Genomic DNA, 27,943 nt, shown 5'->3' on the forward strand with positions numbered 1-27,943 from the left:
AACCTACCCTAAACTTGTAACCACTATAAGCTATTTATTAAACTTCTTACTTTGATTTAAGCTTTTTTTTATTACAACCTTAGACTCACTTACAGTTTCCAGCTACTCTAGAGTATGTGGAGTATGAGTAACCACAGTATGTTTATATCAAGCCAGCTCATTTTGCTATATTCATCAATATAATGGCTAAATACCTACTGTACATTTATACTCATACTACAATGGTTTCTCCTGGTTTCTCCCTCTCCTTGCGTCTCCCTCTCGATGTGTCTTATGTTTAGCTATTCCTCTGCGCCCTTTAATGATAATGGTACCCTACGGTCAGGGCATGCCAAACTAGCTGTGTGGGTAGTTAATTTTTAAAAAAAGGGCGTAATGTCCACACTTCATCCATAGCACTGGCTGTTTGGCTGCTTTCTACCTCACTGGGTTCTGTAGGTGACTTCTCACAACTGTCCCTGTAAAGATAAACATAAAATGCTAAACTAAACTAAACTAACATCGTGTGACACAGAGCTATAAATAACATAAGCAGTATTTACCTGTGGTAAACGTAATGGAAAAATGTAATCTTGTTTGCCAATGTTGTTCACTTCTCTCCAATTTTAGAACAGATCCCTGCTCAAACATATGTGGTTAAGTTTTTAGTTTATAAGCAATTATTGTGGTGTTATTCACAGTAGAAATGCAGATTATCTCAGCTGATGTGGCTCTGGAACTTCGAAATCACAGACAGAGCTAAACTGAAAACAAGGTGGGCAGTCTGCTCAGGCCTGTGGGATCTGACCAATCAGAGCAGACTGGGCTTTTCGGGAGAGGGGCCTTTAAAAGAAAAGAGCTAAAAACGGAGAGTTTAGGTGTTTCAGGACTGTCAAATAAAAAAATGGACCAAATAATGAGCATAATATGAAACCTTAAATGAATAATTGGCTTTTTTTGAGTAAATAGAAAACTAGCTCCCCAAAACTTATGAAATGACAGACAGATTGGTGGAGTTGACCGTTGTTTTTCACTCCCAGAACCAATATAGCAATACTTTCACATTACATGAAGTCCTTTGATTAGATGTTTATAGGAGAAATACATTTAATTAAGCTTCACATATTTCAATAAGAAAAGAAAAAACATTTGCGTGTCGATTACATGTAATACTGTTGATAAGATCAGATTTCATTTCTGAAGCAATGCCTTACAATTCCTAAAACCTATATGCTTTGATGGTAATGTAATAAATGACAGAGAAACCCTTTTTAAGATTGAAATGTCTACATGACATTAAGCTATAATTGAACATGGCAAGTGTTAAATGTGATAATCATCAAATTTGTAACCACTAGAAAATCAAATGAGCCATAATAATGCCAGTGCTGCAGCTGCTGCAGCTCTCTCACCACGGCAAGGCTTGCCTTTAATCTAGTAATGACTCTGAAATGACACTGTGCTTTAAAAAACTGTGGAGATGAGGCTATAGGTCTCTCTGCCTCCCTCCCTCCCTCCCTCCCTCTCTGCCCTGGCCCAGGCGCTGCTCTCGCTCTCAAGCTGTTTGATTGGCACATGCTTTCACTTAATGAGGGATAATTACTAAGGAAAACAAGTGGGAGACCACATCTGCTCAGTGTAAAAAGAAGTCCAGGCCTGGTGCAAACTGTCAGACAGGGCTTTCAGGTTGTGCGTGTAAATGTTATACCCACCTTCAGCGGCCTCCCAGTCTAACACAGACCCTCCAGGACCCTCCCTCCACCTCGTCCCGACAAGAAGCAGATTAATAGGAATCAGCATGTGGCTGTAAACACTCAGCGGGAAGAGTGTGTATCTGTGTGTTGACATGCATAGGAAATGACCTGGGGTATCTGTCGGGGACAAGCCAGGGCCCACAGCAGGAAGGGCAAGAGGCCAGTGGGACGATCAACATCAACATCCCAATCAGTGTCCTGCTGCCAGAGCTGTTGTTTCCCAGCTCCCATCGTCACTGTTTTGTTTACTTTCACACAATGCTGTAATGGTAGTAAAATATATAGGTAGCCGCCCTGTTCCCCGGACACCTCCGCACACTACCCATAAATCATCTCTGCATGGGATTTACATTGTGCTAAATGGTCTCTTAATGACCTACCCATGTGTACAGGTAGTTGTCTTGATTATAGTGTAACACCAGTATCATAAATCAAAGTATTACAACGAGCTCTTGTCATGTTTAAATGGAGTTACTGTAAAAAAAAAAATGTTGTTTGACTGGTTACAATTTGTTGCACTTATACAGATGTCTTTTTGAATTGAGTTTTCTGTGTTGGATTTGGTCATGACGTATTTTATGATGTCTTAAATCATCAAAATGTATCATTATAGCTATTATGTAGGATCTAAGCTTAATTTATGACACTCTTGACAGCAGCTTCTCAATAAAAGGATGCTGTTCCACACCTCTCCAACCTTTTTAGCTATTCAACTATATAATGGAATGAAGCTAAAAACACATTTTCTGTTCTGGTTGACTATGCCTAAATAAAGTTAGAAAGTTCATATTAAGTCTAAATAAAGTTGGTTGGTATTAAATGGTTTATAATAAATATATGTTTTGGTCGATGGCAAACGTGTTTAATTAATTAATAGTTAATACAGTTATCAAATCTTGACTTGATAAAAAGCAGCAGAACACAATCACATTTTCTCATATTGATGTAGTTTAGAACAAGAAGATAGACGGCAGTGTTTATTTGCTTTAACCTTAATGCAGCGAAAAGAAAATGGCTCACATGTAAACTGGATCTGATATTTGACAGCCTTTTAACCTCCCGACACCCTCAGCTCCCTCCTCCAACCACCTCCCAGCCACCCACCCACTAGAAGAACAACAGGGCTTTGCTTTCTTGCCCTGTGCTGACCCAGTTCTCACTAATTACCCGCAAAGTATACATCAAAGCCTGGCAAATCTACAGATCTGCCGCGGCGTGGCAGGATAAGGGAAGCCAGGACTATCCCTAACCTAGTCACCACCAACCAGCACTGATATGTGTGTGTGTGTGTGTGTGTGTGTGTGTGTGAGTGGGAGAGAGTTTGTGTGCACATGTGAAGTGGTGTCAGCTAATACAAAAGGCGGTGAACTTATATATAGAACAGTCATTGTTTCGACGTGGGTAATTTCGGGTGTCAGAGTTGTTCCTGACGCTGTCGGCTGTGTGGGTTGGATGAGGGGGAGTGAGGTCATGATGCTGGCAGTCAGCTGATGGGATAACACGCCTGTTGACATGCACACACACGCAAATAAAAATAAAAAAATCACAGACACACATGCATATAAGTAAATGCATCAAAGCCCGGGTTACAATACAAACATAAATGTGCAGTAAGTCGGCAAATGAGAGTACTCTCTCTTTTTTTTTCTCAGGCCCTCACACACACACACACACACACACACACACACAAGTGCAGACATTCAGGTATGGCAGGGCAGGGGCAAAGGGGATGGTTTGCTTTCTTATGACACAGGCTATTACTAAATTGAGCTGGCAGGTAATTCTAAGGCAAATAAATGCCAGTGGGTTTAACACAAGGAGAGGTCTTAGGGTGCCGGCGTGAGCAACGACAGGAATTCTCTCGCCTCTTTTGACAGGAAGCTTATTATTCTCACCGCTTTATTTTCCCAGGCTAGTTTTTAAAAACTGATCTCTGCGATTGTATTTCATCCCCCCCCCCCCCCTCCAAAATCAGTCCTTCCTCATTCTAATTTGCCGCCGCTCCTTGTTCATTTTTGGTTGTCCGCCTCTTCGCTCCCAGACTTAATATTTACAGTAGAGAATATAGGTGACTTTTTCCAACAGCTTCTCTCTATTCGTCCTTTTTGACTTAATTTCGAGGTTATGCAGGTGATGATTGGCATAAAGGATCTTGAATTGTAACAAATCCTTCCTTCAAGTAGGGGACCGAACAGTATTATGAAATGTGCAAAAGTGCTGTAATGTTAATGTTCAAACTTAAAAAAAAACAAAACAAAACATAAAAATACAGAAAAAGATGAAAAGAGACAAAAGGGAAAAAATAAGTACAAGTTGAGACAAAACACACTATAAATATACTACTTAAAAAAGCTGTGCTACATCCTCATTATAAGTGCCATCTCAGAGAAGCGTGGTGGGAGTCAGTGCTGACCTTGGTATCCCGTTTGAATATTGTTTTAATGCTGCGGCTGGTAATTGAGGATGCATTGCAAACAGTGGACTCTTTTTCAAAGGGAAAGTTATTTTCCCAGGCAATGGGAATGCAAACAATCATGTCGTGCATTTATTTGTTTGTTTTTCAACCCCACCTCATAATTATCCAAGACACTAATTAAAATATGGTTTTATAAATAAATCTCCATGATTTTACCTATGACTACATTAACTTAAAAGTTTTCATCACCCTTGCAGTTTTTCATTACGCCATAAGCAAACACTTGAGCGTCTTTAGTACATTTTTGTACTAATCTTATTGTGTATTTTAAAATGTAAAAATGCGTACCTATAGACTACTATTGTGAAATATTTGTGTAGTATGAAAAAGATGAATTCACTTCAAACCTATTTAAAGTAATTATCATTGGATAAAGAATACATACTGTGTGAATATAGAGTAATTGCATAGTACATAAGCATAGTATTATAAATTGTGTGTGATGTGAGATACAGACAACTCTGAATAAGGATGTCATGGGAATATGGTTCCCGTTTTCTCAAATAATCCAAAAAGAAAAACATTTCACCCCATAATCTGACCAATGAGGGGTTTGACACGTGTGTGTGTGTGTGTGTATGCTCCTACACGTGTCCCTGTATGTGTACGTATGCCCGTACGTATCATGACTGCCTGCACCAGGTACTGGGTTACAACCAAGGTTGCACTGATACAAGGTTTAAATGAAAAATAACTTTCTCTCTTTGTGTGGTAACTTTACGTACAATCCAACTATATTCCAGTGAACATCCCAGACTTACAACTGTACAAACTGGATTTTCACATCAAATTTCTATGAATTATTTTTTGGAATATGTTTAATCAGAAATGCATGAGGCCAGTTTTCACTAATATCTAATTTGCTTATGATTTTAATATCAGATATTTGCACGTCGGTATTTAAATCTGCAAATACTGTGATGCGTTTTGCATTTCTTTCTTCAGTTCATTGTTTCATCATATACAGTTTTTAATCTCTCGCTCAATGGCAGTAAGCATATTCCTCCTGCGATAGAATAAATGTGTTGGGTTACCTTGTTTAAAGCATCTGCCCACCCTAAAATAAACCTTCAGGTGAGTAAATGTTAGTAAAATATCAGGAAGTTCACCTTATTTATAGAGGTATCATTATCAGTCCTCAAAAACCAGTTGAGCCTCAGACACAGTGAAGCAGGGAAAAAAGAAAAAAGGAGGGGAAGCAGCAAAGGAAAAAAAAAACGTATGGGACAGTCGTCCAGGTCCAGATGAGCAGACTGGAGATGACTGACCGGGAAACTGGACCCAAGTTCTGCAGTTTTTGTTTCTTCTGACAAATGAGGAATTAAAATAAGTTCTAGCTCTTTGGTTTGTAGGGAGCTGTGGGTAACAGTGACAAGTGGTTACACACATTATGCGCATAACACACACATACACGCGCACACTTTTTTGTGATTTATTCTTGATCTGGTCAATTTAACGGTGAACGCTCCCTAATTCTATATTGAACTGTGTGGGGTTGGAGTCAAAGTAAAGGTTGAAATTATAATTTGTGGGGGAAATATTTTTGATGCACCAGCTTTTTAGGACGCATGAACCACACTGTTACGAGATAGCAGCAACAGTAAATCACACCTGATTAATATGTGACAGTGTTAGGCAAAACAGGAACCCCACTATGGATCCACTTACATGTGATTTATTTAGTTTTCTAGTTCGACAGCAAGTATGGAGATGGCGTTACTCAGGCTTTTACAAAGCCTCAAAACTGCAGGTTGACTCAAGGTAATATTAAAAGGCACACTTTCTCCCACTTACATTATATAGGAAAGTTTTCACTTTTGCCTACCACCTGTTAAGGCCTAAACACCTAAATAAGAGCTCCCTGTAAAAATCATCAGGCCTCACTCACAGATGTTTTATTTTTTACTCAGTTTGCAAAAACCAAGTAACAGAAGAATAGAAAATACGCTGTATTTGATTGGTAAGGCATGTGCAAATGAGTGACTTGTTCTTACACATGTGAAAATCTTTTGGAGTAAAAACTGATCTTAAATATTAATAGCACGTCAGCAGCATATGTAAATATAATCATACATCAAAATAAGTAAACACCAACAAAATCTAATTTAGAACAGCGATCAGAAGAAGTATGAACACCAACTTTGTGGAAACATACCGATAAAAAACTCACTTTTCCTTTCTTTCCTCTTTACATGAGTGTCTTTCCTGGCAAAGCACTTGCTGTTTGACATGTGTAAAATTCAACGTGCAGATGACCTCTGTTTTACCTCTGCAGGAGCAGAACAATTCCTTAACAACTAAGACGGGTCTGAGTGTGGTCTAGCATCGTGCATCACTGGGCTGGAATTTCTACAACACTGGCATAAGCATAAAAAAAGCAAAAGCATAGAGCAAAATGTTCAGAATTTAGGATTTTCACTGGGAGTAATGCTATTTCATGACCTACAAATCGCTTCAAAACTAACACAGATGATTTTGGAATCCTGACCATCTAAACCTGTATTTTCTTAAATCATAAAATATTGAATTAATCCTATAACTAGAAAATAAGCACACTTAAAATTAAATCTGTGCATATTAACTTTTTATGAATGCAGTGCTGAGGTGGTTGATATAACTGTAATATTTAACAATGTAGCATTTAATAAAAGGTTGATAAACTGGTAGTACATCAGTCTGACCTTACACCTACCTGGCAGTGATAACACTATGCTTTGCGCATTAAGTCAAACTGGGAATATAACCATTGACTCCAGTAGTACAAATACGATTTTGTAGTAACTGAGCTGCACGGTTGACGAAAAAAGAGAAATCACCTCTTCTCAAACAATCACTTCAGACGCTGTAAAAGCACTGCTTACTCACACAACAAATCTCCCATATGGCAAAAATCAATAAGCAGGGCAACACTCTATTGATCATTTCTATATCTTGGATACAGTCTGATGTCATGCTCCACTAAACAAGTGTGGGAGTGCCTGTTTATGGAAGTAAGGTGGTGCTGTATTTGTTTCAATGGAAACTATATTCATTTTGAATTAAAACATGCCTCAGTCTTCCATTTGCATTAAGTGTCTAATATTTTGTGCATTATTTCAACCCCCCCATTCAAATTGTAACTACAGATAATCACAAGCAGATGAAAACCATGTACTGATGGGGGGGGGGTTATATTGTTTCATTTTAGCAGATAGGACTTTTACATGAAGTGTAAAATAATTACACTGAATGATTTTCTGAAATAATCCCATATAAACCTGAGGAAGGGCTGTTCTTTTCGCATATTAGAATTTGTTACGACTTGAGGCTGGTGATGAGAAAGGGATATTATGTCAACAATGTGTAGTCTGTTTTCTTTTAAAATGATGAACTACTAAGGTACTATTACTGCATTCTTCATGGACATATACAGTCTTACTTTTCAAAAAATCAGGTTCATCTCTGAGTGAAATGATAAATTTTCACTTTCACAGCTCCACTGAATGCATGTAAATTGTCATTACGACTCAGTAGTCTGTTAATTTCATGAGAAAAGCAAAAACACTGCTGTCATCAGTTCCTGCCATATGAAAGACATCAATGCAATATGAATGAAATGGCTAAGAAAAAATCTCTTATTGATTTTTCTGTATTTCCACACTGCAGTGACAAGGCACAGGGTTGCCCTCCACAGGCAGAAAACGGACATAACAGAAGTAAAAGGATATTTTTGACAAATACCTTGCCTGCAAAGTTACCAAAACAAACCACAGGGACTCGCTTGTGCTCTCAGCAACTTGTGGTAGACGACCGTTACCCTAACATTTTCTTTCCGACTCCCTAACTTCCTTCACCTCTCTACTTTGTTTTCTCCCTCTGCTCCTTTCTCTTTCCCCCACTGCCTCCCTCTGCAGCTCAAAGTTATTGATAGTTTTAAGTTATGGGGTAATAATAAGATGGACACTGCATGGCCAGGAGCCTATTATACCCAGGTAATGGATAGTGCCGGGGTTTTGAATGACATTGCCCAGAGATTGGATGACGAAGGGTGGAGCGATTTATGGGCTACCCAAAGAGCCCCCCCATCCACCTTCTCTGTCTCTCTCACACACAGCACACCATGCTATTTATCATTAGCTTGATAAGGAAGCAGATGAGGCATGCCTGTATTTATGGTGAAGATGTTCATAAAAACTACTGGCTCAGTGTAGGAAGTTAGCACCGACTCAGGGGAACAGCACATCCACTCAAAAATTCAGTATGCACCTCCTCCACGCAAATCAGTTGCATATAAGTTCACAATGACCCGAAGAACAGTAAAGAAAAAAAAGCAAACGCAATCCTTTATCTTCTTGTTTTGTCAAAGTCAAACATGAAACAACTTGAAACAAGTTTTACACATCAGGTATGTCCAGGACGCTACTGCAACTCAAGCTTATAATCATCTCAAGCCATCAGTTACTGAAATACAAGTAAAAACCAAACCAAACCAAAAGATGAAGATCAGACGACTGCAGCAGACGTGGATTTTGCCAGGTACAGACTGTCAAAATGGCCTGCTCAGGTCTCTATTGAGAGAAATAACGGCAGCGGTAGAGACACTTCAGACGGTGTGGTCAGGATGCAGGGGAAAGAGCAGGAGCAGGGAGGGCAGCAGGGAGTGCAATGAAAAAGGCTTGTCAACATTATCTGTTTTATTGATTTAACAGTAAAGGCTTGCCGCTTAAGCTTTATGTTGCTTTGGCTGGCCCCATTGAAAATACAACAGCCACAAATAAAAAACGATTTCCTAAAAAAAAAAAAAAAAAAAAAAAAAACTTAAGCGTTTATTTTTATTTTTTCATTTTCATCTCCTGCCTACCAGCTCAGTTTTTGCATGCATTATTGTTAAGGTTTCACACATTTCATCATCTTTATGAGTAGCCATTATGGTGAGACTATGTACAACTGTGTTCTGCCTCCCAAAGGAATCACTGGCATTGAGGAGGGCAAGACTGTCTTCTACAGGACAACAGTAGTCTATTGTAATGCAGGGTTTCATTAATGTGCCGCATCATTAAGGATAAGCAAAAAATGGCCCATGTTAAGACTAAGAGCCTACAGATGTGCTAATAGCCCAGTAAGGCTGCAATGTTTTAGGGCTAAATGCTCACATTAGCCTGCCAACATGCCCACAATGATAATGCTAGCATGTTGATGCTTAGAGCTCGATCTTAGATTATTTTAGAGTAGCATGCTCACACAAAGCACAGCCGAGGGTGATGGGAATAATGTCTATTTGGTTGTGAACCAAAGTACTGGACAAACTGAAATTTTGATCAGACAGCGATCAATAAAAAGCAAAAAAGTCAACCAACCAGCAGGCAGACTCACATTGCCATCCCTAGAGCCAAACTGCTAGCGTGGCTAAAAACTTTTCTTGCCGTGGTTTTCTGAGCTCAAGTTCTATAAGTGCTGAAAATTTAAAATCAAACGTGAACTGCACAGACGTTTGAGCACTTTTAGGTCTAATAGCTCTTAAATGGATTCACCTTAAAACCCATTTTAATTATATATGCACCCTTCTGTTTGGCAGTGTGTCTGTAATTATATGAATGTGTGTTTTACATTTCTACTTTGTTCAAACCTGAAGGATCTTGTGTAGCTGTAACTAAAACTCATCCTGTAACTTATATGGCAACAACAACAAAAAAAACATCGACAGAAATGTCATAGCTACATAAGATCATGTTCAGTCATGCCAACACTATTTAACTAAATTAACGGAAATGCAGCCAAAGCACAGGAATATGGTCTTCACCTAAATATGAAAGGAAATTCTTCTAAAACATGCGGGATCTTTGACCACTTTAAGTGTCACCACACCCCATGCAGACCAGAGAGCCGTGGGGTAAACAGTGTGCCACTGGAGCAGCTTGGAGCCTGGTGGGGTTCCTGTTGGGTCCTGACCTGTTGAGGCTTATTAAAGACTCACTAGGAAGCTCTATTATGTCAGAGCAGCTGGCTTTTACCGGGGCTGTCCTAGAGCTACCCAGAAAGCCCATCAAGACACACAAAAGAAATGTTAAATCAATCCAAAAAAAATCAAAATCAATTATTTAATTGATTTGAGGAATGTCTTGAGGCATGTTTTTGCCCTGTGCAGCATGCATGACCAAGGATCAAATGAGATAAAATTGAGTCCTTAATGCTGAGCTGAGAGGAGATTTGAGGACCAAGTTTCAAAAGAGTTCATTTTCAGGGTCACACTTTTATTTAGGGGTCTTACAAGAATATTTTTACATGCGGTAATGTTTAAAAAAAATCATTTTTTTTTTATATTGTGCATACTGCTCTTTTCACCCTCTTTCTCAAGACTTAAGCTCCCGTCTTTTTTAGCCCCCCCCCTCCTGAAAAAAAAGCCCAGTCTGCTTCGACTGGTCAGCCCCCACAAGCCTATGCAGGCACGGTCCACTTAATCCTGCATCAGCTCTGGCGTCTCCGAGGGGGAGTCACGTTAGCCGAGCAATGTGCTAACTCCAAAAGCAGTTGTGTGCTCACTGTGAGGACACAAGGTCAATGTCGCAAGGACCCAATCACATGTCACCTTTAAAATGAGGAGCAAGCGTCGTCACTGTCCTGATAACTTGAATTTATTAAATATATAAAATGCTTTTATCGCTTTTGTTTTCAGTATGAGATCCGGCAGAATTATGACTGTAGTAGTTGCTATTAAATTTAGTAGGGCTCTGATGATGTTTCAAAATCGAACCAAATCATAAGGCTTTTTATATATATATATATATATATATATATATATATATATATATATATATATCTCCACAAATATAACTATCTTATACAAGTACAATCTGCATTCAGTTGTATTGTTTGTCAACAGTGCGACTGGCTCAGCACATTTTGAAAGGGATGAGACAAGTGATGTGGCTGACAAGATAAGAGACGATAATGATTTATCAACACACATCTGGCTCTGCTCTGTTCTAACTGAGCCAAGAGAGTCAAACAGATTGGCAGGAAGACAGATGAACAGACAGGTAACAGACCAAGAGAGGTGGGCTGATAGACAAACAGAAAGACTGCAGACGCACATGACAGCTTGCATGAAACAGAATAGAAATCCATATGAGGCGTGTTAACATAATAGCAACGGAGTTGTATAATAAGAGGCCAGAAAAACCTTCTGTATTAATTACTGTTGGCATGGAAAAATATAATTAGATGTGATGGGGAAACAAACTATTTATGGTAAACGAGGGGCCTCACTTAATGATCAGAATGCAGCTAAAACCTCTATTGATTTTCTCGTTAAATATACAGCTCAATTAAAGATACCGCTGATTAAAAGACAGCTACAAATCGCAGTGGTGGATCCGGACATGCTAGGGAAGCTGGGTAATGTGTATATGATTTCATCCCCACCTTCTCCCTCATCACTGCAGTGCAGTGGGGAATGAAGCTGCACAGATATCACCCTTTCTGCATTACCAATATTTCTCAAAGTTGTGACCATTTGCAAATGGAGCAGTGATGCCCACGGGTAAACTCCTTGTGACAAGACGGGTTTCAGCACTAAAAGCACAAAATCAATGCTGATAAGGCACAAACAACAACAATAATGCTGACCTCTGAATACATAAAGCAAAAATAATCAAACAAACAATACAAATCGACTTTCCTTGTTAAAATGAAGCACCTGCTTAACACAAGCCAGACCAAGGCTCTTTCCGCACCCTCCTTTCTGCCTCAGCCTTGTCACTGACAAATAAAAACCTTGACAGTCTGTGTACCCTAACCACGAGAGAAGGGCAGAATTACAATGTATAATGGAAAACCTTTCTGTTTCTCATTGAAGAAAAAAAAGTCCGTTTAAAGTCTTTAAACTGTTGAAGTTTTTAGCTGTAGAATTATTTTGTCATGCATTTTTTCTACTTTATTACAACAGGTGCATGGTCGAGAATGGTTTGGTAACAAAATTTGAGTTGTTTTTCTGTTATCACAAGTGCGACATCTAAGAGAGTGATGCACGCTTGGATTCATGTGTTAAAAAAAGCCCACGCTGTCACTTTTGACAATATAAATCTTAAGCGTGTTAACATCTGTAAAATTAAGTATTATTATTGAGTATACCTGTTTTCACCTGTTTCTCTACTGGCCCTTGCATTCGACATTGTATTAAAAGGAATCAATAAAGATAGGTTCTCATCCTGTGTTTAGTGGTGGGCCATCCTTATGTTTACATTTGGATCACAAAATATGCCCTTTTTGAATATATGCTTTTATTTTTTTAATTTTTATTGATTCTTGCATGTTCTCTGTTTACTTTCCTGTTGACTTTAAATGATATGCGTTCATATGACCATTACACTTACAGTCAATGATGTGTGTGTGTGTGTGTGTGTGTTTATGTACCTGTAGGGAGTTGAGGAGGATGAAAATGTACGCCATGACAATGGAGAAAGGCACCAAGACGCCACACAGCCATGTCAATCCGAGGATGGGCAGCAACACCAACACTGCTTTCACTGCAGCCCTGCTCATAGACACACACACACACACACACACACACACACACACACACACACACAAGAAAATATGAAGCACACCAAAACAATTCATAGCACAAATATGTAAGCATACACACATGCATATTGGCAAATATACATGCACACACATAAGATCATAATGGAGCACACATGCATACGCCATAAAAACTCTGAACTGGTTGACTGGCTGACTGAGCTGAATTTACACCACACCCGATAAAATTAATTTAAGTAATCCCTAAAAAATTCTCCTTCCTCCCTGATCGTTCTGAGCTCAATTCTGGGTTTGTCAACTTTTCAGATCTTTTTGGACAAAACTGAGCAGCTTTGGCAGGCTGCTCGTTCCATATACAACACTGCTGGCTGGGAAGGCTCATGGGGTGACAACTTCCCACCTTAAATCCGCCTTAATTCTGTTTAGAGTGGAATTATCTTCCCGCTCAAGTGACCGCCAAACCACACCAGCTGTGTGTGTGTTCGAGTGTGTGTGACATGGCGGGTGGCGAGCCCTAGTTTACTCAGCGGAGGAATGTGTTTGAGTTTCCGCGATGGCTGCCACCCAGGGGTGCCAAATGGTTCAAGGCCAGCTTTGAAAACTTTCATAAAGCACCTACTGTGAGCCCTGGTGGGCTGAGGTAGTGAGAAAACATATACACTTTAACATGATAGGATCATATACCAGCCTGCAGAGGGAAAACTACTGGGTCATACGCAACAGAATTTCCCTCCAATGACCGAACACCAATGCGAGAAAAAAGAAAGCAAAAAATAATGGCAAAATGTTGCTTTTGCATGAACGCTGTCACAAAGAACGCAGTGTAACAAGGAAAGTTTAACCGTGATACATTATATTATAAACCAGTAAAGTAAAGCTTTTCATGAGAAATCTTACAGGAAGTTACATGCAGTTATTCAGGCTGACTGCATGCAAAACCAGTAATGAAAATGTAATTCAAACACTGCCTACATTTCAAATAACCAATTACAATACAGGACAAATTAAAAAAAGCAGACTGGTGAGGATTTATGCTGAGCATCTGTAGCTACAAAAGTAAGATGTTAAATATATATATATTTGAAATGTAATTTCATTGTATATTTCAAAACATTGCAGTTTGAAATTCTGGTATTTTTTCATTACCATTACAAGGCCGCAACAAAAATTAGATGATTAAATAACATACATTTAAAAGGACAAGTAAAGAAAATTATATATTCTTTCATTCTGTTATTAGAAGGAATGAGAAATTCTTCCATTAATACTTGAATTAGGATTTGGTCCATATGGTTATCTTGACAGTAAAAGTGCTGCTAACAGCACTTTTAACAACAGAGTTTCCCCCAAAACATATTTAGGATCCCCATAATAACAATGTTAATAATATCACTACAACAGCTACTGCCCCTGCTTCTACTACTGACAGTACAATGCATCTCAAATGAAACTGCTGCAAAAAATAGACCCTGAGATAAATAAAATGTTTTGATGAATTCTATAATATTTATGCAATGTTTCAGAAATAATACTGTGCCAATAAATTGGAACTAAACAATATGACAGGTCAATAAGAGCTTTTAAATTTAAAAGAGCCAAGACCAAAAACACGAGAAAAGTCATATCTGAATAATTTCTGTATCTTGTCGACACTGAAAGATATTAAAAACGCTAAAGGCAGGACCTGAGATACTAGAAACATTACAAATGGTTTAAGCTTGAAGCTTTTTATATGAAAAGTACTGATGGAATCCATTCAAATTGTATTCCCATCTTGTTTGACGAATGAGGCTTGCGGTTTTAAAATGACAAATCCAATATAAAATCTTACTGCTGCTCTTTTTTTTTTGATGCTCAGTGACTACAGCTTGTCTGCTCCAAGGCCTGTGGCCTGGGTGAATAATCTTAAAAAAAGAGGACAAATGGTGCCTCCTTGTGGTTTATACCTCATTTGCTCATAGGCTTGTTCCACAGGACTAGTGCCCATGGCCAACATGATGGACCTTCTCTTGGCTGTGGAGATGGTGATGACCACCACCCTCGTCAGCACCATGATATTCACCTGACAAAAATACAAGAATGTAAATAAGAAAACAGGCAAAGGCAAAGCGAGAGAGAGAGAGAGATGAGTGCATAAGAGGTGCACTGAGGTGAGGAAAAAAAGCCAATTAAAATATGAAGGAAAATAAATATACAAAGATATACATGTTGACACTCTGTGGGGAGGAGATTGAGGGAGAGAAGAGTAATGAAACAGACTACACTTGTACTAAACTCCTGTCGTTTAAAAAGCATCAATGTGAAACATCATCCTGTTTCCTGTTTTATTGGTAACATTATCTTACATAGTCAAACCTAATGTGGAGCACTACAGGACAGAATTACAAGTACAACTTGATGCTGACAAGCTGATTCTGTGTTTTAAGTATTCATGACAAAACTACATGATAAGATCAAGATTTCAGGTTTTTCAGACCATGATTATGAAGATGACGGGCCCAGCGAAGCCCCAGATAACGCCATTCTGGACACTGAGCCAACAGTAGCCGTCAGCCGAGTATTTGTCTGAGGCTGATGCCAGAGTGATGGTGACTATCAGCACCGGCAGACCTGGAGGGAGGGATGGGGGAATAAAAGAAAAAAATGAGGGGGGGAGAATAAAGGAAGACACAGAGAGTCAGGAAGCTGGATAAGAGCTAGATGTAGGAGAGAGGAGAAAAACTGAGCTACATTAAGAGACCATTCTTGTGAAAATAGTCAGTCATTAGGCAAAAATCAATTTTAGTTTCATAAAAGTATCATTTTACGTTTCCCACAAATGGGGTAGAAAATTAATTTACATTAGATTTATGTCAATCAAAAAGAGCATCCATAAATGAAAATGAAAAACAATTGGGGGAATCTTTTACATCCAGGTTTTTTTTCATATCCTCTATCAGTAGATTACAATATCCTTCACAGCTAAATCATGGAGATTAGCTGCACATGCTTAAAGACACTGATTTGACTATTGTTAAACTGTTGTACCCCAGCCGATGAGATAGTAATACTTCATGTGTCGGTCCTCGCTCAGGTTGACTGCCACCACCTTGCTCCAGAGCAGTAGACCCTCCACCAGCATCCAGCTGAACGCTGCCATGAAGAAGAGATGGAGCAGTGCTGCCACAAGTGTGCACGCCACCTGCAAACACACCAGCACAGGCACGTGTTCAAGGAGTCTGCTTTGTGTGGAAAACTGTCTACGTCCACAAACCCCTCCTAAGGACAGTTATGGTGACCAAAAGGAAGTATAGCTGACCAACTGTGTATTCTATAGAAATGTCAAATTTGTTGGAAAATATATTGTCCCAGAAACAATTGTGATAGTGATATTATTGTCATTTGAGGACCAGTTAATGCTGTTGATAAAATGACAATATAAATGATAGCATAATAATAGTAATAGTAATTCAGAAAATGAAATTGGAATGTGAAAAATCGCCCATTGGGGCACTGATAAATCTCCACACGTATGGCCAATCAGAAATGACAGCAAAGGAAGCCTCAGCATAGTTTTTTCATGTTGGCTTAAATGATGGTGACATTCTTGGGCAAATACTGAGGTCAGAAAAATGATCACGGTCATGTCCATATATCGTATGATAAGTCGATTAAGTAATTATGGTGACAGGCCTACCTCCAGATTAATTGATTGTAAATAGGTCTGGATTGGCCTAAATCAAGTGTTAAAAACCTTGTTAAAATCTGAAAAATTACCTTCCTGATGGTCAGTCAAGCCCATATTATATATACATATCAACATGTGGAACCATTTGATGAATTTCCGACAAGCGGCCATCTGCCCCCAGGGGTAAGGCCCACCCTGACATGACCTGGGGTCAAAGGACCAGGGGTCAAACCAACTGCAGGCCACTGAGTGACTACTGAGAGACTGAGCCATGTGTTCATGCTGATGGATATGACATTAGTGGCCACTTATGTAACATCCAATGTCAATGTTTGTTTTACTGGGAACCCCAGAATGGATTGGCATTTCAAGTCTCTTTAAGGTAGCTATTAAAAACCTGATTAACATATGAATTTTAGGAGAGTAGACAATATGTTGACAGCCATTTCAAATTTTGTTGTCTAGCTAACAAAAGCTTGTACTGTAAATGCCACAGATAGCGACGACATGGATGCTGAGAGGATTAGAACATTTAAAAACATTTTGGAATTTTTGAGATCTTGATTTACATTACTTAAGTTTATTTTATTGTGAAAATCATTCTAATAATTGTCAGAGTTGAACATAAACTTCCTACATAATAAATAAATAAAAAAAACAAGCTTCATTAAATCTAAATAAGCTACATATATCTCTCATTGCTCTAATTTTTAACTAATAATTAATCTTTCATTAAGAGTGGGACTGGATCCGACAGCAGCCAATAACGATAAGCATATTGCCTTCCTATTTATCATGCACCTTCATGTGTTACCAGTCTGCCACTTGATAAAATAACATTAAATCTTATGTATTTGTAAATAAATCAAGATAATTTAGTAGTCTGCCTTTACCTTGTTGTGAATGGCCGAGCCGCTGCAGAGCAGAAGCACCTGAGCGCAGATCAGAGCGATGAACAGGTTCTTGTGGATGGACGTCCGGTCGGATTTGGGGATACTATGAACAGAGACAGGGATGACTTCAAATCTTTTGACAGATGTTGTCATGTTGTCTTAAAATAAGATATGGTTAGACGTGAGAGCATTACATCACAGTTGAGCTTAATATTTCTAATGACACAACATAAATCAAACGACAGCTGAATCTGGTTTAGAGGTAAATGAAGTAAAGAGCATCTCATTACCCACTGACAGGTTCAGCCACTGTCATAATGTATGCATGCATGGACACGTTTACCCCTGCTTTGTGTGTGTGTGTGTGTTTTTCTATCCTTATTGGCACCATTTCCAGTATAAACACAAACTATGGTGGGTCCAGTAGTTCTCGTGGGTTCATCCTGGTTAAGGTTACTGGTACTGTGTGGATTCAGGTTAGGTTAGCATTAAGGTGACCCATGAATTGGATATGGTTAAGGGTCTGGGTTAGGCTGACCTCAATGAATGGAAGTGCAATGTCCTGATAACGATAGCTGTGCAAACCTGTGTGTGTGTGTGTGTGTGTGTGTGTATTTAAGTACACAAATGCATGTACATCATACACCAGCATGTGCGTTAAATGCATGGCTGCACTCTCTGATTTCTGGACAGCCGTAAATCGCCATGGCGGCCCTCTCCTGCTGATTGTGATCCCTTAGTGACCCTAATGTTAATTAACGGCTGCAGGGTGCCGCCATAAACCATTACAGTGGACTCACATGCAGACCACAGTAATTACTGGATTAGCACTAGTCAATACTCACAGCAGCCTTAGGAACAGAGCATGAGCAATACTGAGCCAATAGGTTATCTCTCTCTCTTTTTAGTGTGTGGGAGAGAGTGCCACATCAAAATCCATCTCACTGTGGTGCGCTGACTTTGTTGTCAGCAAACATAAATACGCATAAATCAATTTCAGCATACTGAACTTACATGAGGTAACATCATGTGTGGCAGCATGAAATAATTTCTATGAATTAGAATTTTGCTGATGCCATATTATTGGGGGAGCAAAGTTTCTAAATAGTAGTAAATGAAGAAATGTAAAAGTCCAACATTGGCCCATGGGAAGCCCTTCCTTTGACCTGATTGATCAAAGAAATTGATCAGGTTTCACAGTAAGTAAGTATGCCTATTCCTCTTGTGTTCTTGCAGAGAAATACTCAGACGTAAACACAGATTATCAGCCCAACTGTAAATGTAGGAACTTTACGTTGCTGAATTTATTGAGCAACTCAATAGGGGTTGAGGCTGACCTGTAACCATTGGCATTAACAGACAGACAGAAAGCAGGCAGCTCTGTTGGCATCGCAGGTAAGCGGGACAGAAAAATCAGCTACTCACTCGAGCACAGTGAACAGCATCAAGGTCACCACCAGAGCACACAGAGATGCCCCAGAACCAATGAACGTTAGCTTGGTCAAAATCAGCTCTTCCTCAGGACTCCACTGGGACAGAGGGAAACGGTGGGTGTGCAAGCGAGAGAGAGAAAGAGAGAGAGGAGGATTTTGTCAAAATATTACAATGACACTGAATTTGTGTAACAGCTAAATGCAGAAAAATATACAATTCAAAAATGTTAAAGCTTCTCTTATATGGAATCTCAGACCAAAACATGATGGTTTTGTTTTTTCACCGCATTCTTCAAAAGGATGGGCACACTGGGAGTGACGCCTGCTGGTTTATATAGTGTACTTCCTAAATCCTATCCAAAATTTTAGATGTTAAACATCACACCTGGATTTAGATTTGACATCAGCAACATTCAGATTAAGATGTAAAATATTGGAATAATTTCTGTTATAAGAAAGTAAAAACAACTATCACACACATGATAAATGCGACATAAGTTCTAAAAATTTCACGTTACTCACAACCTTAACAACAGTTAAAATATAAGACCTAGCTGAAACTTTCCATCATGCAACCTCTGACTCAGTATGTGTGATTTACTGCATTACAACACTTCTTGTGAGTTACCTTTGACTCCAGGTAATTCATCAGCACTGCAAAGTTGGTGGTATGGTTACATAGACAAGAAGTGAGACCAGAGCCGGTAAAAGTCACTCGGCATCCATCACTAGACCAGCTATTGGTAGGATTATACCTAGACGGCACAACAAACAAGCACAGACACACCCAGACACACACCTATCAATCAGTTTCAGGGAGAATATATCTGCGTATCTAAGGATGTCAAATTTTGGATTTGCATACATGTATATTTATTATGTTTACTCAAGACCGGGCAAGATTAAGACATGAAGCATCAAAAGAGTGAAATATGTCTATGTAAATCAATATCCCACAAGAGGAGACCACCTCTTCATTTGTGGCTGTATTGTGGGTGAAACTTACATCAAGCTGAAATTCCAAAAGACACAAGCAGGAGTCACACGCTGTGAATACTCCACCTAGAAACAGGAACACATGTTTACACTTGTTTTCCTCCCATTTCTATTTCGTTCTTATATATCTAATATATTACCTTGGACTCTAACCAGCCAAAAGTGAAATGAATAAAAGACATGCACTGCTTTCTGGGAGATGAAATTTGAGTAGAGAAACGCTGCATTTGGTGAATTAATCACTGAACTGTAACTCAACTTTCCATTCCCAAAAGCACAGTTCCCTTTTACAAAGAAGCCTGCCATCAGCATGAATTTTAGTTTCAAGCCAGAAGTGAATACTTTTATTAACTTTCAAAAAAGCAAAGCTGTACTCCAAAAAGTATCCATTTTATCAAGCTAACACTGCAGACCCTAATTAGCTTAAAATGGTCCCATTTGGTTTGATCAGTTGTAATGTCCATTAATTATCATCCCCCCCAAAGAATTCACTGTACCACGTGTGACGAGGAGAGGGTGTACTCGACAGCCACAGAGATGGTTTGGGCCTTGGAGGCGTCGCGGACGGTGGCGGATATGACGGCAGAGGCGAGTTGACCCCGGAGAATTCTGGGGAGGCAGACAATGGTTGCCGCTTACATCTGTAGGTTGTTTGTTTCTGTGAGTGCGTGAGGTGAGGTGGCTCTATTTCAGAATAGTCAGCGACATTTAAAACCGAACGCAAGACAAACCCAGAGCCAAACTACAGCCGACCTTTTTGCCTTCTCTTGGTGACTCGGTGGAGGCTCCTGTGTTTCAGATAGAATCTCACTCAGATGGCTGTAGTGGGTATGAATAAACATCACTTCTTCATAACCTGATCATAGAGAGGGGAGGAGAACAATGTATATTCTTTAATCTTTGAGTGATACAAAATATTCTGCTGAGCATCACTTGAGTTCTGCACTTTAAAAACAACTTTCACACATTTACACAAGACAGCAACGTAATGCAAATCCATTGTTCAGCGAAAAATAAGACTTTTATTTACCCATATTCTCAAAATTCTCTCACCAAAATGTCCATAGTCTGGAGGCATTTGGACAAAATCAATAAAAATTTCTATAGCAATTAATGTGTCTAATTTTAATTAATAATAATAATAATAATAATAATAAATAATAATAATTAATAATTTAACCATATACTGTAACTCATAATTGTACTGTAAATGGATTTTCAAGTGTGTGTGTGTGTGTGTGTGTGTGTGTGTGTGTGTGTGTTTCCCACCCAGTGTGTATATCCTCTGGAGCTCAGTGTCGGGGATAAGCAGCTCATTCTGACCGCTGCTGCCGGCGGTGTGTGAGCCAACCGCAGGTGGTTTGAAGACTTGACTACAGCTCTGTTCAGACAGTTTCTGCCACTTCATGTAGACATCTGGAAACAAAGACAACAGAGTATTTCACAAACCATGAGTAGAAATGCAACAATATCTATAATAATATATCTGTGTTATGAAGCCAAAAGCTACCAACGGTTTGGGGTCAATAACGTTACATATGGTACGCATATTGGTGTATTAAAAATTATACCCTAAGTTGTGAACATGTAACCACTGCAAAACAAGTAGATGAAGGAGGGTAAACAACTAAAGAAGTCAGAAAAGCCTCACCACAAACAAACAAGAAAAAAAAGTGCAATACTGCAATCTTCACATCACAAGAATACTGGCCTCTTTTCTTCAAGTGAAGCGTGCCTGTGATTTTTCTATCATCTTTTGAGTACCACTGAAACTATGGCCTCTGTGTTTTGACAGATAATCAATATTTTCATTGAAGATGTTTTTATTACCTATGTTCTTGGTAGAAAGAGTGAAGTCTCTTCCCTCAGCAGAGAGCATGTCTGCAAGAGTTTCAGTGAGACTGTCAATGCTCTTGACAATAGTAAATGGCCCCACGCTGACCTGTGCAAGAAATACAGACAACAAAAAGTTAGACAGGTTCATGGCGGAGAGAAAGCAACTTTCATGGGTAAAGTTCAACCTTTTACGGTGGGACCAAATATGCAACACAAGCGTGGTAGGAGACCTTCCTGGGATAAAAGCAACGGTTGGGTTGAATCTGAGTGACTAATAGATTTCTTTCAGAGATCTTTGGTTCATGTTTTTTGACTGGTTAGAAAGGGTTTCTGCAGTTTGCTACTACTTCCCGGGGGAAAAACAGATAAACACAGTTCACCCCCTTACCCCATCCTCTGTCAGGCCCATCCACTGTGTAGCTATGTGGGGCTCCAACATCAAACTCGCCACCTTTACGTAGTTGGTAGCAATGGACACCATGACCTCTGCTGTGTCAGCTCCAGCAGGCTGAGCGCTAGCCAGTGCAGTCAGGTCAGTCTCAATCATCTGGGAGAGGTAGAGGACATCACTGGAGGTGAGAAGGTTCGGGTCACCAGCCTCCAATATTTGCAGAACAGCCTGGGTCAGTGGCTGCAGCAAGGTCACATCTCTATCCCAGGAGGTGTTAACGCTCAGCTCCTCCATCACCTGAGGAAAAGAGGGATGGATAAAGATCTATCTATCTGGGGAAAGGTGGATGCAATAAAAAGCTGTTCATTTAATAATTTCCTTTCTACACACTTTTGTTCACCAAGTACAACAGGTTCTTTACTTAATACTTAAAAAGGTATAGTTCTCAAAAAGATTATTCTTTTTAATTAGGACAGTGCTTTACCTCACTTTACTTTTATGGCATGCCGATATTCTCATATCTGGTATCAGACCTGTAAATCCATAAACATGGCCAACATTTTCTCCACTACATGGGCTGAATTAAAGTTCACCATAGAAATATTCTGTGTTGCTGCAAAGTGGGGAAATCCTTGTCAATTCATCGCTCTACACTGCTAAAGTAATGATGTGCTAAAGACAGCTGAACTGTCCGACTCACAGGTTTGGTCAGGGGATCCATGCTTAATCTACTGAAGAATGGCGTCTTTGGTAAATTGAAAACATCCAGCACTTCTGCTGACAGAAATAGAGACAAATATAATACAACATATTATAATCTATTGCAGGAAAACCTAGCACTACAGCCTTAGAAATGTCCAAAGATTCAACAATCTTTGCTATTGTATTGACAGCTTCGCTACTGTATTGGATTGAGAGGCAATGGACGGGTAATGTTCTATTTTCATGGTCTCTCTGGATTAGATACGGCAGACTAAGTCATCATGTTACATCAAGACTAAAATGCATGAAAATGAATTGACATTATTAACATTGGTACCTTTCTGAAACTGGCAGACGGCCCCTCTGAACGAGTTGCACTTGGCTAGGCCCCTGCTCCCCATAACAGGGTCAAAGACGCCACAATCATCACCAGATTGAGGGCTGTGGAACAGCTTCATGGAGCTGTGCAAAGAGTTTCCATCCAGGAGGGAATCCAAGAATGAATTTGTTAAGACAGTGAAGTTCCCTAGCGGAGGAAATGGTGAAGGTTAGTCTTGATGTTAAATTCTTGACTAAATGTCAGGTCCAGTCACAGTAGTGTGGATAATGCAATATTTTAAAACAGCTCATTAATATCTCTCTCCCTCTCTCTCTCTCTTTCACACAAAAACAAAAAAAAACGATAATGGACCCTTCTGTCAATAGTCCTTCTTCTCCGTGCACATTGCGAATCAAAGTCCCCCCTGGACTGAGCAACTGTGGACTTCAGATGTATGTCCTGTGATGTGTCATCACAGCAAGTGTGCGAGGGAGCAACACTGCATGGCTATATAGGCCGGTGATATACAGGCCTAAGGACTACTATACTAAAAAACGCATTTTAATTGACGTGCCTATACTTGTACATATTTCTGTATCATGATGAGGCTAAATATTCTTTCTGTCCCATATGATTCAAATAACATTTTGATAAAGTGATTATTTTACGCATTCATAATAAGCTCTTTGTTCTTTAGTTGGCAATTGGAAAAATTACATCATGTCCATATGGCAACAAATTTTGAGTAACTCAATTAGTGAAGTCTGCATCCCAAAGCAGACTCTCCGGAAGTCTGCAGAAAGTCTGCTTGTGGTCTGTTGTGAAGTGAATGAATTGTGTGGTTTGACAGCCCTCAACGCTCTCTGACTTCCAGGGAACGTGCAACGCAAAGTCTGCAAGTCTGCAAGAGCAAAGTCCAGGCATTTAGATTCAACCAAAACAAGATCATGTGTGAGAGGAAGAATTGTTGTTGGTGGGTAAAAACCTTTGAAACAACTCTGGTTATAAGCATATACTGACATTTATGGTTGAACAGCCAACAGAATGTGGGTCTTCGTCGAGGACACTTAGTGGTAGAGATAATTGCTGATCAGAAGACCAGCCGTTTACAATGGTTGAATCTATGGCAGTCCATCTGCGGGAGTAGTGTGGCCTATATATGCATGGTTGAACTGGTCTGATGAGAAAGAGAATGGGAAAACTTAAGGAGTCTGCCATGTTGGTTAAAATCCTTTTACTGAAAAATCAAAGGAGTAATCTTGGCAACGGCGAGACCCGCACCTGCAACAGCTACTGTACACATAACCCGACTAAATTAAAAAAGAAATGGCTAATGAATTCCTGCAAGTGCAAGCTCACTATTCTGTCTGCATGCTAAGTTCCAGGAGAGGGAGTCAGTGTTTTGGACTCTCATTGCTCACTAGGGAGGATGATGTCAGAACAGGAGAAGTTTATTTTGAAGGGTGGGATTCATAGTGACGCAATACACAAAACATTTACAAGAAGCATTAGAGCCAGAGAGAGAGAGAGAGAGAGAGAGAAGATTGTGTGTGTGTAAATGACAGTGTGTGTTCAGTGTGTGTAAATGTGCCAAAGTATGCCACAAATTCAGACAGGATGAGGAATACCCTGATTAAGTGTTTTTCCTGATCCAAATCTGAGTCATTTAATAATGAGCATCTGTCAGTACAGAGCCCTACTATATGGTTTCTATTTTCCTAAATAATTCAGCTGTACAATGCACTATAACTGGAATAGTGTGTACCAATACCATCACTGAATTTACATAACAACCAATCCTTGCATATACAATAAACTTAGTAACATAGGTACTCTATTACTGTAACAACAACAGCTGTTCTTTTGTTATGTGTTTTTTTTTGTATGTTTTTTTATTAAATTCTTGGTAATGCAGCTAAAGTGTTGGATGAGATTTATACAAGCTCCAAAACCTTTGAGGATCAGGTTGGAGAATTTACAAGATATTAAAAATAGTCTTTTTAAACAAAGGTGCATTGTAGCCATAGATTAGGGCATTGTCCAAGTTAGTCTGGAACAGATCTGGTCAAGTATTCCGAATAGATCACGAAAAGCCAAGATTCTCCCAAAACGTCTTGTCTTGGTCTTTGGCTATAAAATGATCTTGCAGTCATATGTTGAGCTCATGTCTTCAATTAGATTTTTCAAATAATAACAGATTTAATTCATGTTTGATGCAGGTTTCAAAAGTGGTGTCACTGTTTTTAATTCAACGTCTGTCATTTAATTCAATTTCAGTGTAATGGTGATCAAAATCTATTTTCAGTCTGCCAGGAAAGTACAGAAGGAACCTGATAGTGTCTGAGTCCAGTGTGGGTGTAGAGGAAGATGAAACAGACAGAGCAGATTTGGGTCCAGTTGTATCTGCAGCTTCTTCGTAGAATTTGTGTTACACTGCTTGGAAGACCAGATGGGTGGGGTTTACCACATCAGGCCAGCTCAGATTTTGGCATGTTACTGAAAAGTGAGTAGTCCAGAATGAATTTCAAACGGTCACTATGTGATTGTTTTTTTTCAGCATAGCAACCCCACCCAGCCTTACTGCCAAAGTGAGCTAAGCTAAACTGTAAACAGCATTAACAGTAATGCTTCTAGACCACTGAACCTTGTGGATTGATTGGGTTGTTTTCTGTTTTTTTATGGTGTAAACTATTCCTGTATTTCCCTGTACTTGCTGATTAAATTAGCTCCAGTTGGATTCTTGTAAGCCTTCAGCTTCTCCCCCCACCCCCTGCTGCATCCTCACAAATGTACCTTGACATGGGCTGTCTATCCGCAGCCCTCTGAGGGAGGAGTCTATTTCCATGGCTGCTCCACTCCACTTGAACACCAGCCCAGAGGAAATGGGTGAACACTCCTTTTCCATGGTGTAGATTTCGCTGCTGTTCAGTACCCGATCCCATATGTGCAGGTCTGTGATGCTCCCTGAGAATGACTCATCCTTCTTAAATGAGCCCCCAAAGGTGTCCTGCTCCTGCCCAATGATAAAAACGCCATCATGGCCAATGCTGTCAAAACTGTTAAGGCCATCACCACTGGAGACCTCAAGGCCATGAGTAAATAGAGCCCAGCGTCCACCATCCTGGCTCCAAGACACACACACCGAGTGCCAGGAGTCATCATGGTCGAAGGCTTCTTGGTAAGGTCCATGCATGCCATGGACCAGTAGAGCCAGCTGAACATGCTTGCCCTGGATGAGGTTCGCTCGGAGCTGGAACTCATTAATATATGACTGGATGGAATAAGAGAAGATGGTGGAAACTCCGGAGCAATTTGGATTGAAGCGGAGACGGGTGCAAACGGTCACTGAGCCCATGGAGGGGAACTTGTGCAGGAGACGAGCATGCTTTCTGTCCGAACGTCCGTTGAACTTCAGAATCAGGGTCTGGGAGGAGCCTTTGGTTTCACCCCACAAAGAGAGAAGCGGCATTACTATTGGGGGAAAATCCTGGCACAGCTCACGGAAAACATGGAACCTAATCATAAAATTCCACTTTGTGGTCCCATTCCTACTGTAAACATTAGGGAAACATTTATTCACTGTGGCTAAGCCAACAGCTTGTGCCAACACAACACAGCATCGTCAGTATGATTTTATATTCTATTACCCTTTTTGTTAAGTCAGTGAGTAGGCAGAAAGGTGTCTGGGACAGGAAAAACAACGAGACTATAATTTAACAAGAAGGCATGCTAATATATCAATATAAAGTGTCACAAATGGCCCACTGAACCTACTTGTCATATGTGTCACGACTTTCCAGGCAATCCACACAGGTTGGGAGATGTTCAAGGACTTTAAAAAGTTGGTTAGCTCTTGGTTTTCTACCGAGTTGGAGACGGTGGCTAAGGTCCCAGAGCGCTGCTTACACAGTTTGCCTGCACTGTTCCACTGCAGGCGATCAGGCACATACTCGTAGTAAGACTCATCGTATGTCAGGGTTCTGGTTTCCAGTGTGAAGGCTGTTCAACAAAGAGAATGGAAGAAATTAGAGGAGAGAACCCTACCACACTGCACTGGTAACAAATCACACTGATACGGCTGAAAGTGTTTTGGTTTGGTTTTGATGCCCCAAGGACATTTTAATCCTGTTCAGATCATATGTGGAGCTTCTTGCTGTGTAACCAATGCCAGAGGAAGAGCAGTGAAGCTTCTCACACACAAACAAATGTCTCAGTTCTGTTCGTGAGCCACAAACATATTTAAATTGAATTGTTCTGGTAGTTTATTGCAACTGTTTTGAAATGTACATTTGGCGATGTTAGCTTAGGAATCAAGCTAACTTGGTTGTCCACCCCTGCCGGGCAGCTAGATAGCACTAGACGTCAGCTAAGTGAGAGAATGTGTATTTCAATGACTACACTTTAGAGCACTGATTCAGGTCATGGCGAGATTCCAGGGGGTTCCCATAGAAAATGTAGAATCATTTAATTTCTCACATTATTTCAGAGACTAAGAGTTAGACCAGTGAGAAAAAATGTATAAGAATGATTATTCTGTTCCCCAGTTTCACACTATTTACTGTTCATCTGCCATCCTGCAGTATAGACAGTAATCAAATAACTAAATGTGATCAGATGGGAATCCCTGAGACATTTTAAGCAGACCACTGCCTGATAAGTGTCAATATGGGGGCTCTTGACACCAGAAAGGCCTGCTTTAGCAACAGCTTTAGCATTAAAGCTAGTTGGCGTCTTAGCCTTGGTTCAAACCTCTAGCTTAGTAGCTGGTGGTTAAGGTGGCTAAAGCTAGGTTAGCTTCACAATGTCTTTGACTAAAAAGATAAATAGAAAGAGACTTACCTGATACATAGCTGTGAAAACAAACCTGAAACAGAAGTTCAAGTTTAGCTCAATGTTGAGGGCATGAAGGGACACTTTACTAATAATATGGTAACAATACCACACAGTCTCCTCATTAATAACATAACACACCATCAT

At 39.8% G+C, this 27,943-nt stretch overlaps 1 protein-coding gene across 1 annotated transcript in view; it reads right to left on the reverse strand.

The window, feature by feature from the left end:
• The window catches only part of LOC139202669 (adhesion G protein-coupled receptor D2), an 82,633-nt gene extending 54,690 nt beyond the window's left edge, over positions 1-27,943 (reverse strand). The window contains exons 1-19 of the mRNA XM_070832215.1: positions 27,938-27,943; positions 27,806-27,830; positions 26,741-26,965; positions 25,760-26,401; positions 22,985-23,173; positions 22,646-22,719; positions 21,943-22,242; positions 21,549-21,660; positions 20,988-21,134; positions 20,472-20,574; positions 20,216-20,327; positions 19,729-19,784; positions 19,351-19,477; positions 18,715-18,818; positions 17,290-17,392; positions 15,757-15,910; positions 15,206-15,339; positions 14,676-14,791; positions 12,601-12,721 (exon numbers count right to left, since the gene is read on the reverse strand). Of these exons, the coding sequence (XP_070688316.1) occupies positions 12,601-12,721; positions 14,676-14,791; positions 15,206-15,339; positions 15,757-15,910; positions 17,290-17,392; positions 18,715-18,818; positions 19,351-19,477; positions 19,729-19,784; positions 20,216-20,327; positions 20,472-20,574; positions 20,988-21,134; positions 21,549-21,660; positions 21,943-22,242; positions 22,646-22,719; positions 22,985-23,173; positions 25,760-26,401; positions 26,741-26,965; positions 27,806-27,830; positions 27,938-27,943 (2,850 nt within the window). The remainder of the gene's footprint in view (positions 1-12,600; positions 12,722-14,675; positions 14,792-15,205; positions 15,340-15,756; positions 15,911-17,289; positions 17,393-18,714; positions 18,819-19,350; positions 19,478-19,728; positions 19,785-20,215; positions 20,328-20,471; positions 20,575-20,987; positions 21,135-21,548; positions 21,661-21,942; positions 22,243-22,645; positions 22,720-22,984; positions 23,174-25,759; positions 26,402-26,740; positions 26,966-27,805; positions 27,831-27,937) is intronic.

The sequence above is a fragment of the Pempheris klunzingeri genome, chromosome 6 (assembly GCF_042242105.1).
Source record: "Pempheris klunzingeri isolate RE-2024b chromosome 6, fPemKlu1.hap1, whole genome shotgun sequence".
Lineage (NCBI taxonomy): Eukaryota > Metazoa > Chordata > Actinopteri > Acropomatiformes > Pempheridae > Pempheris > Pempheris klunzingeri.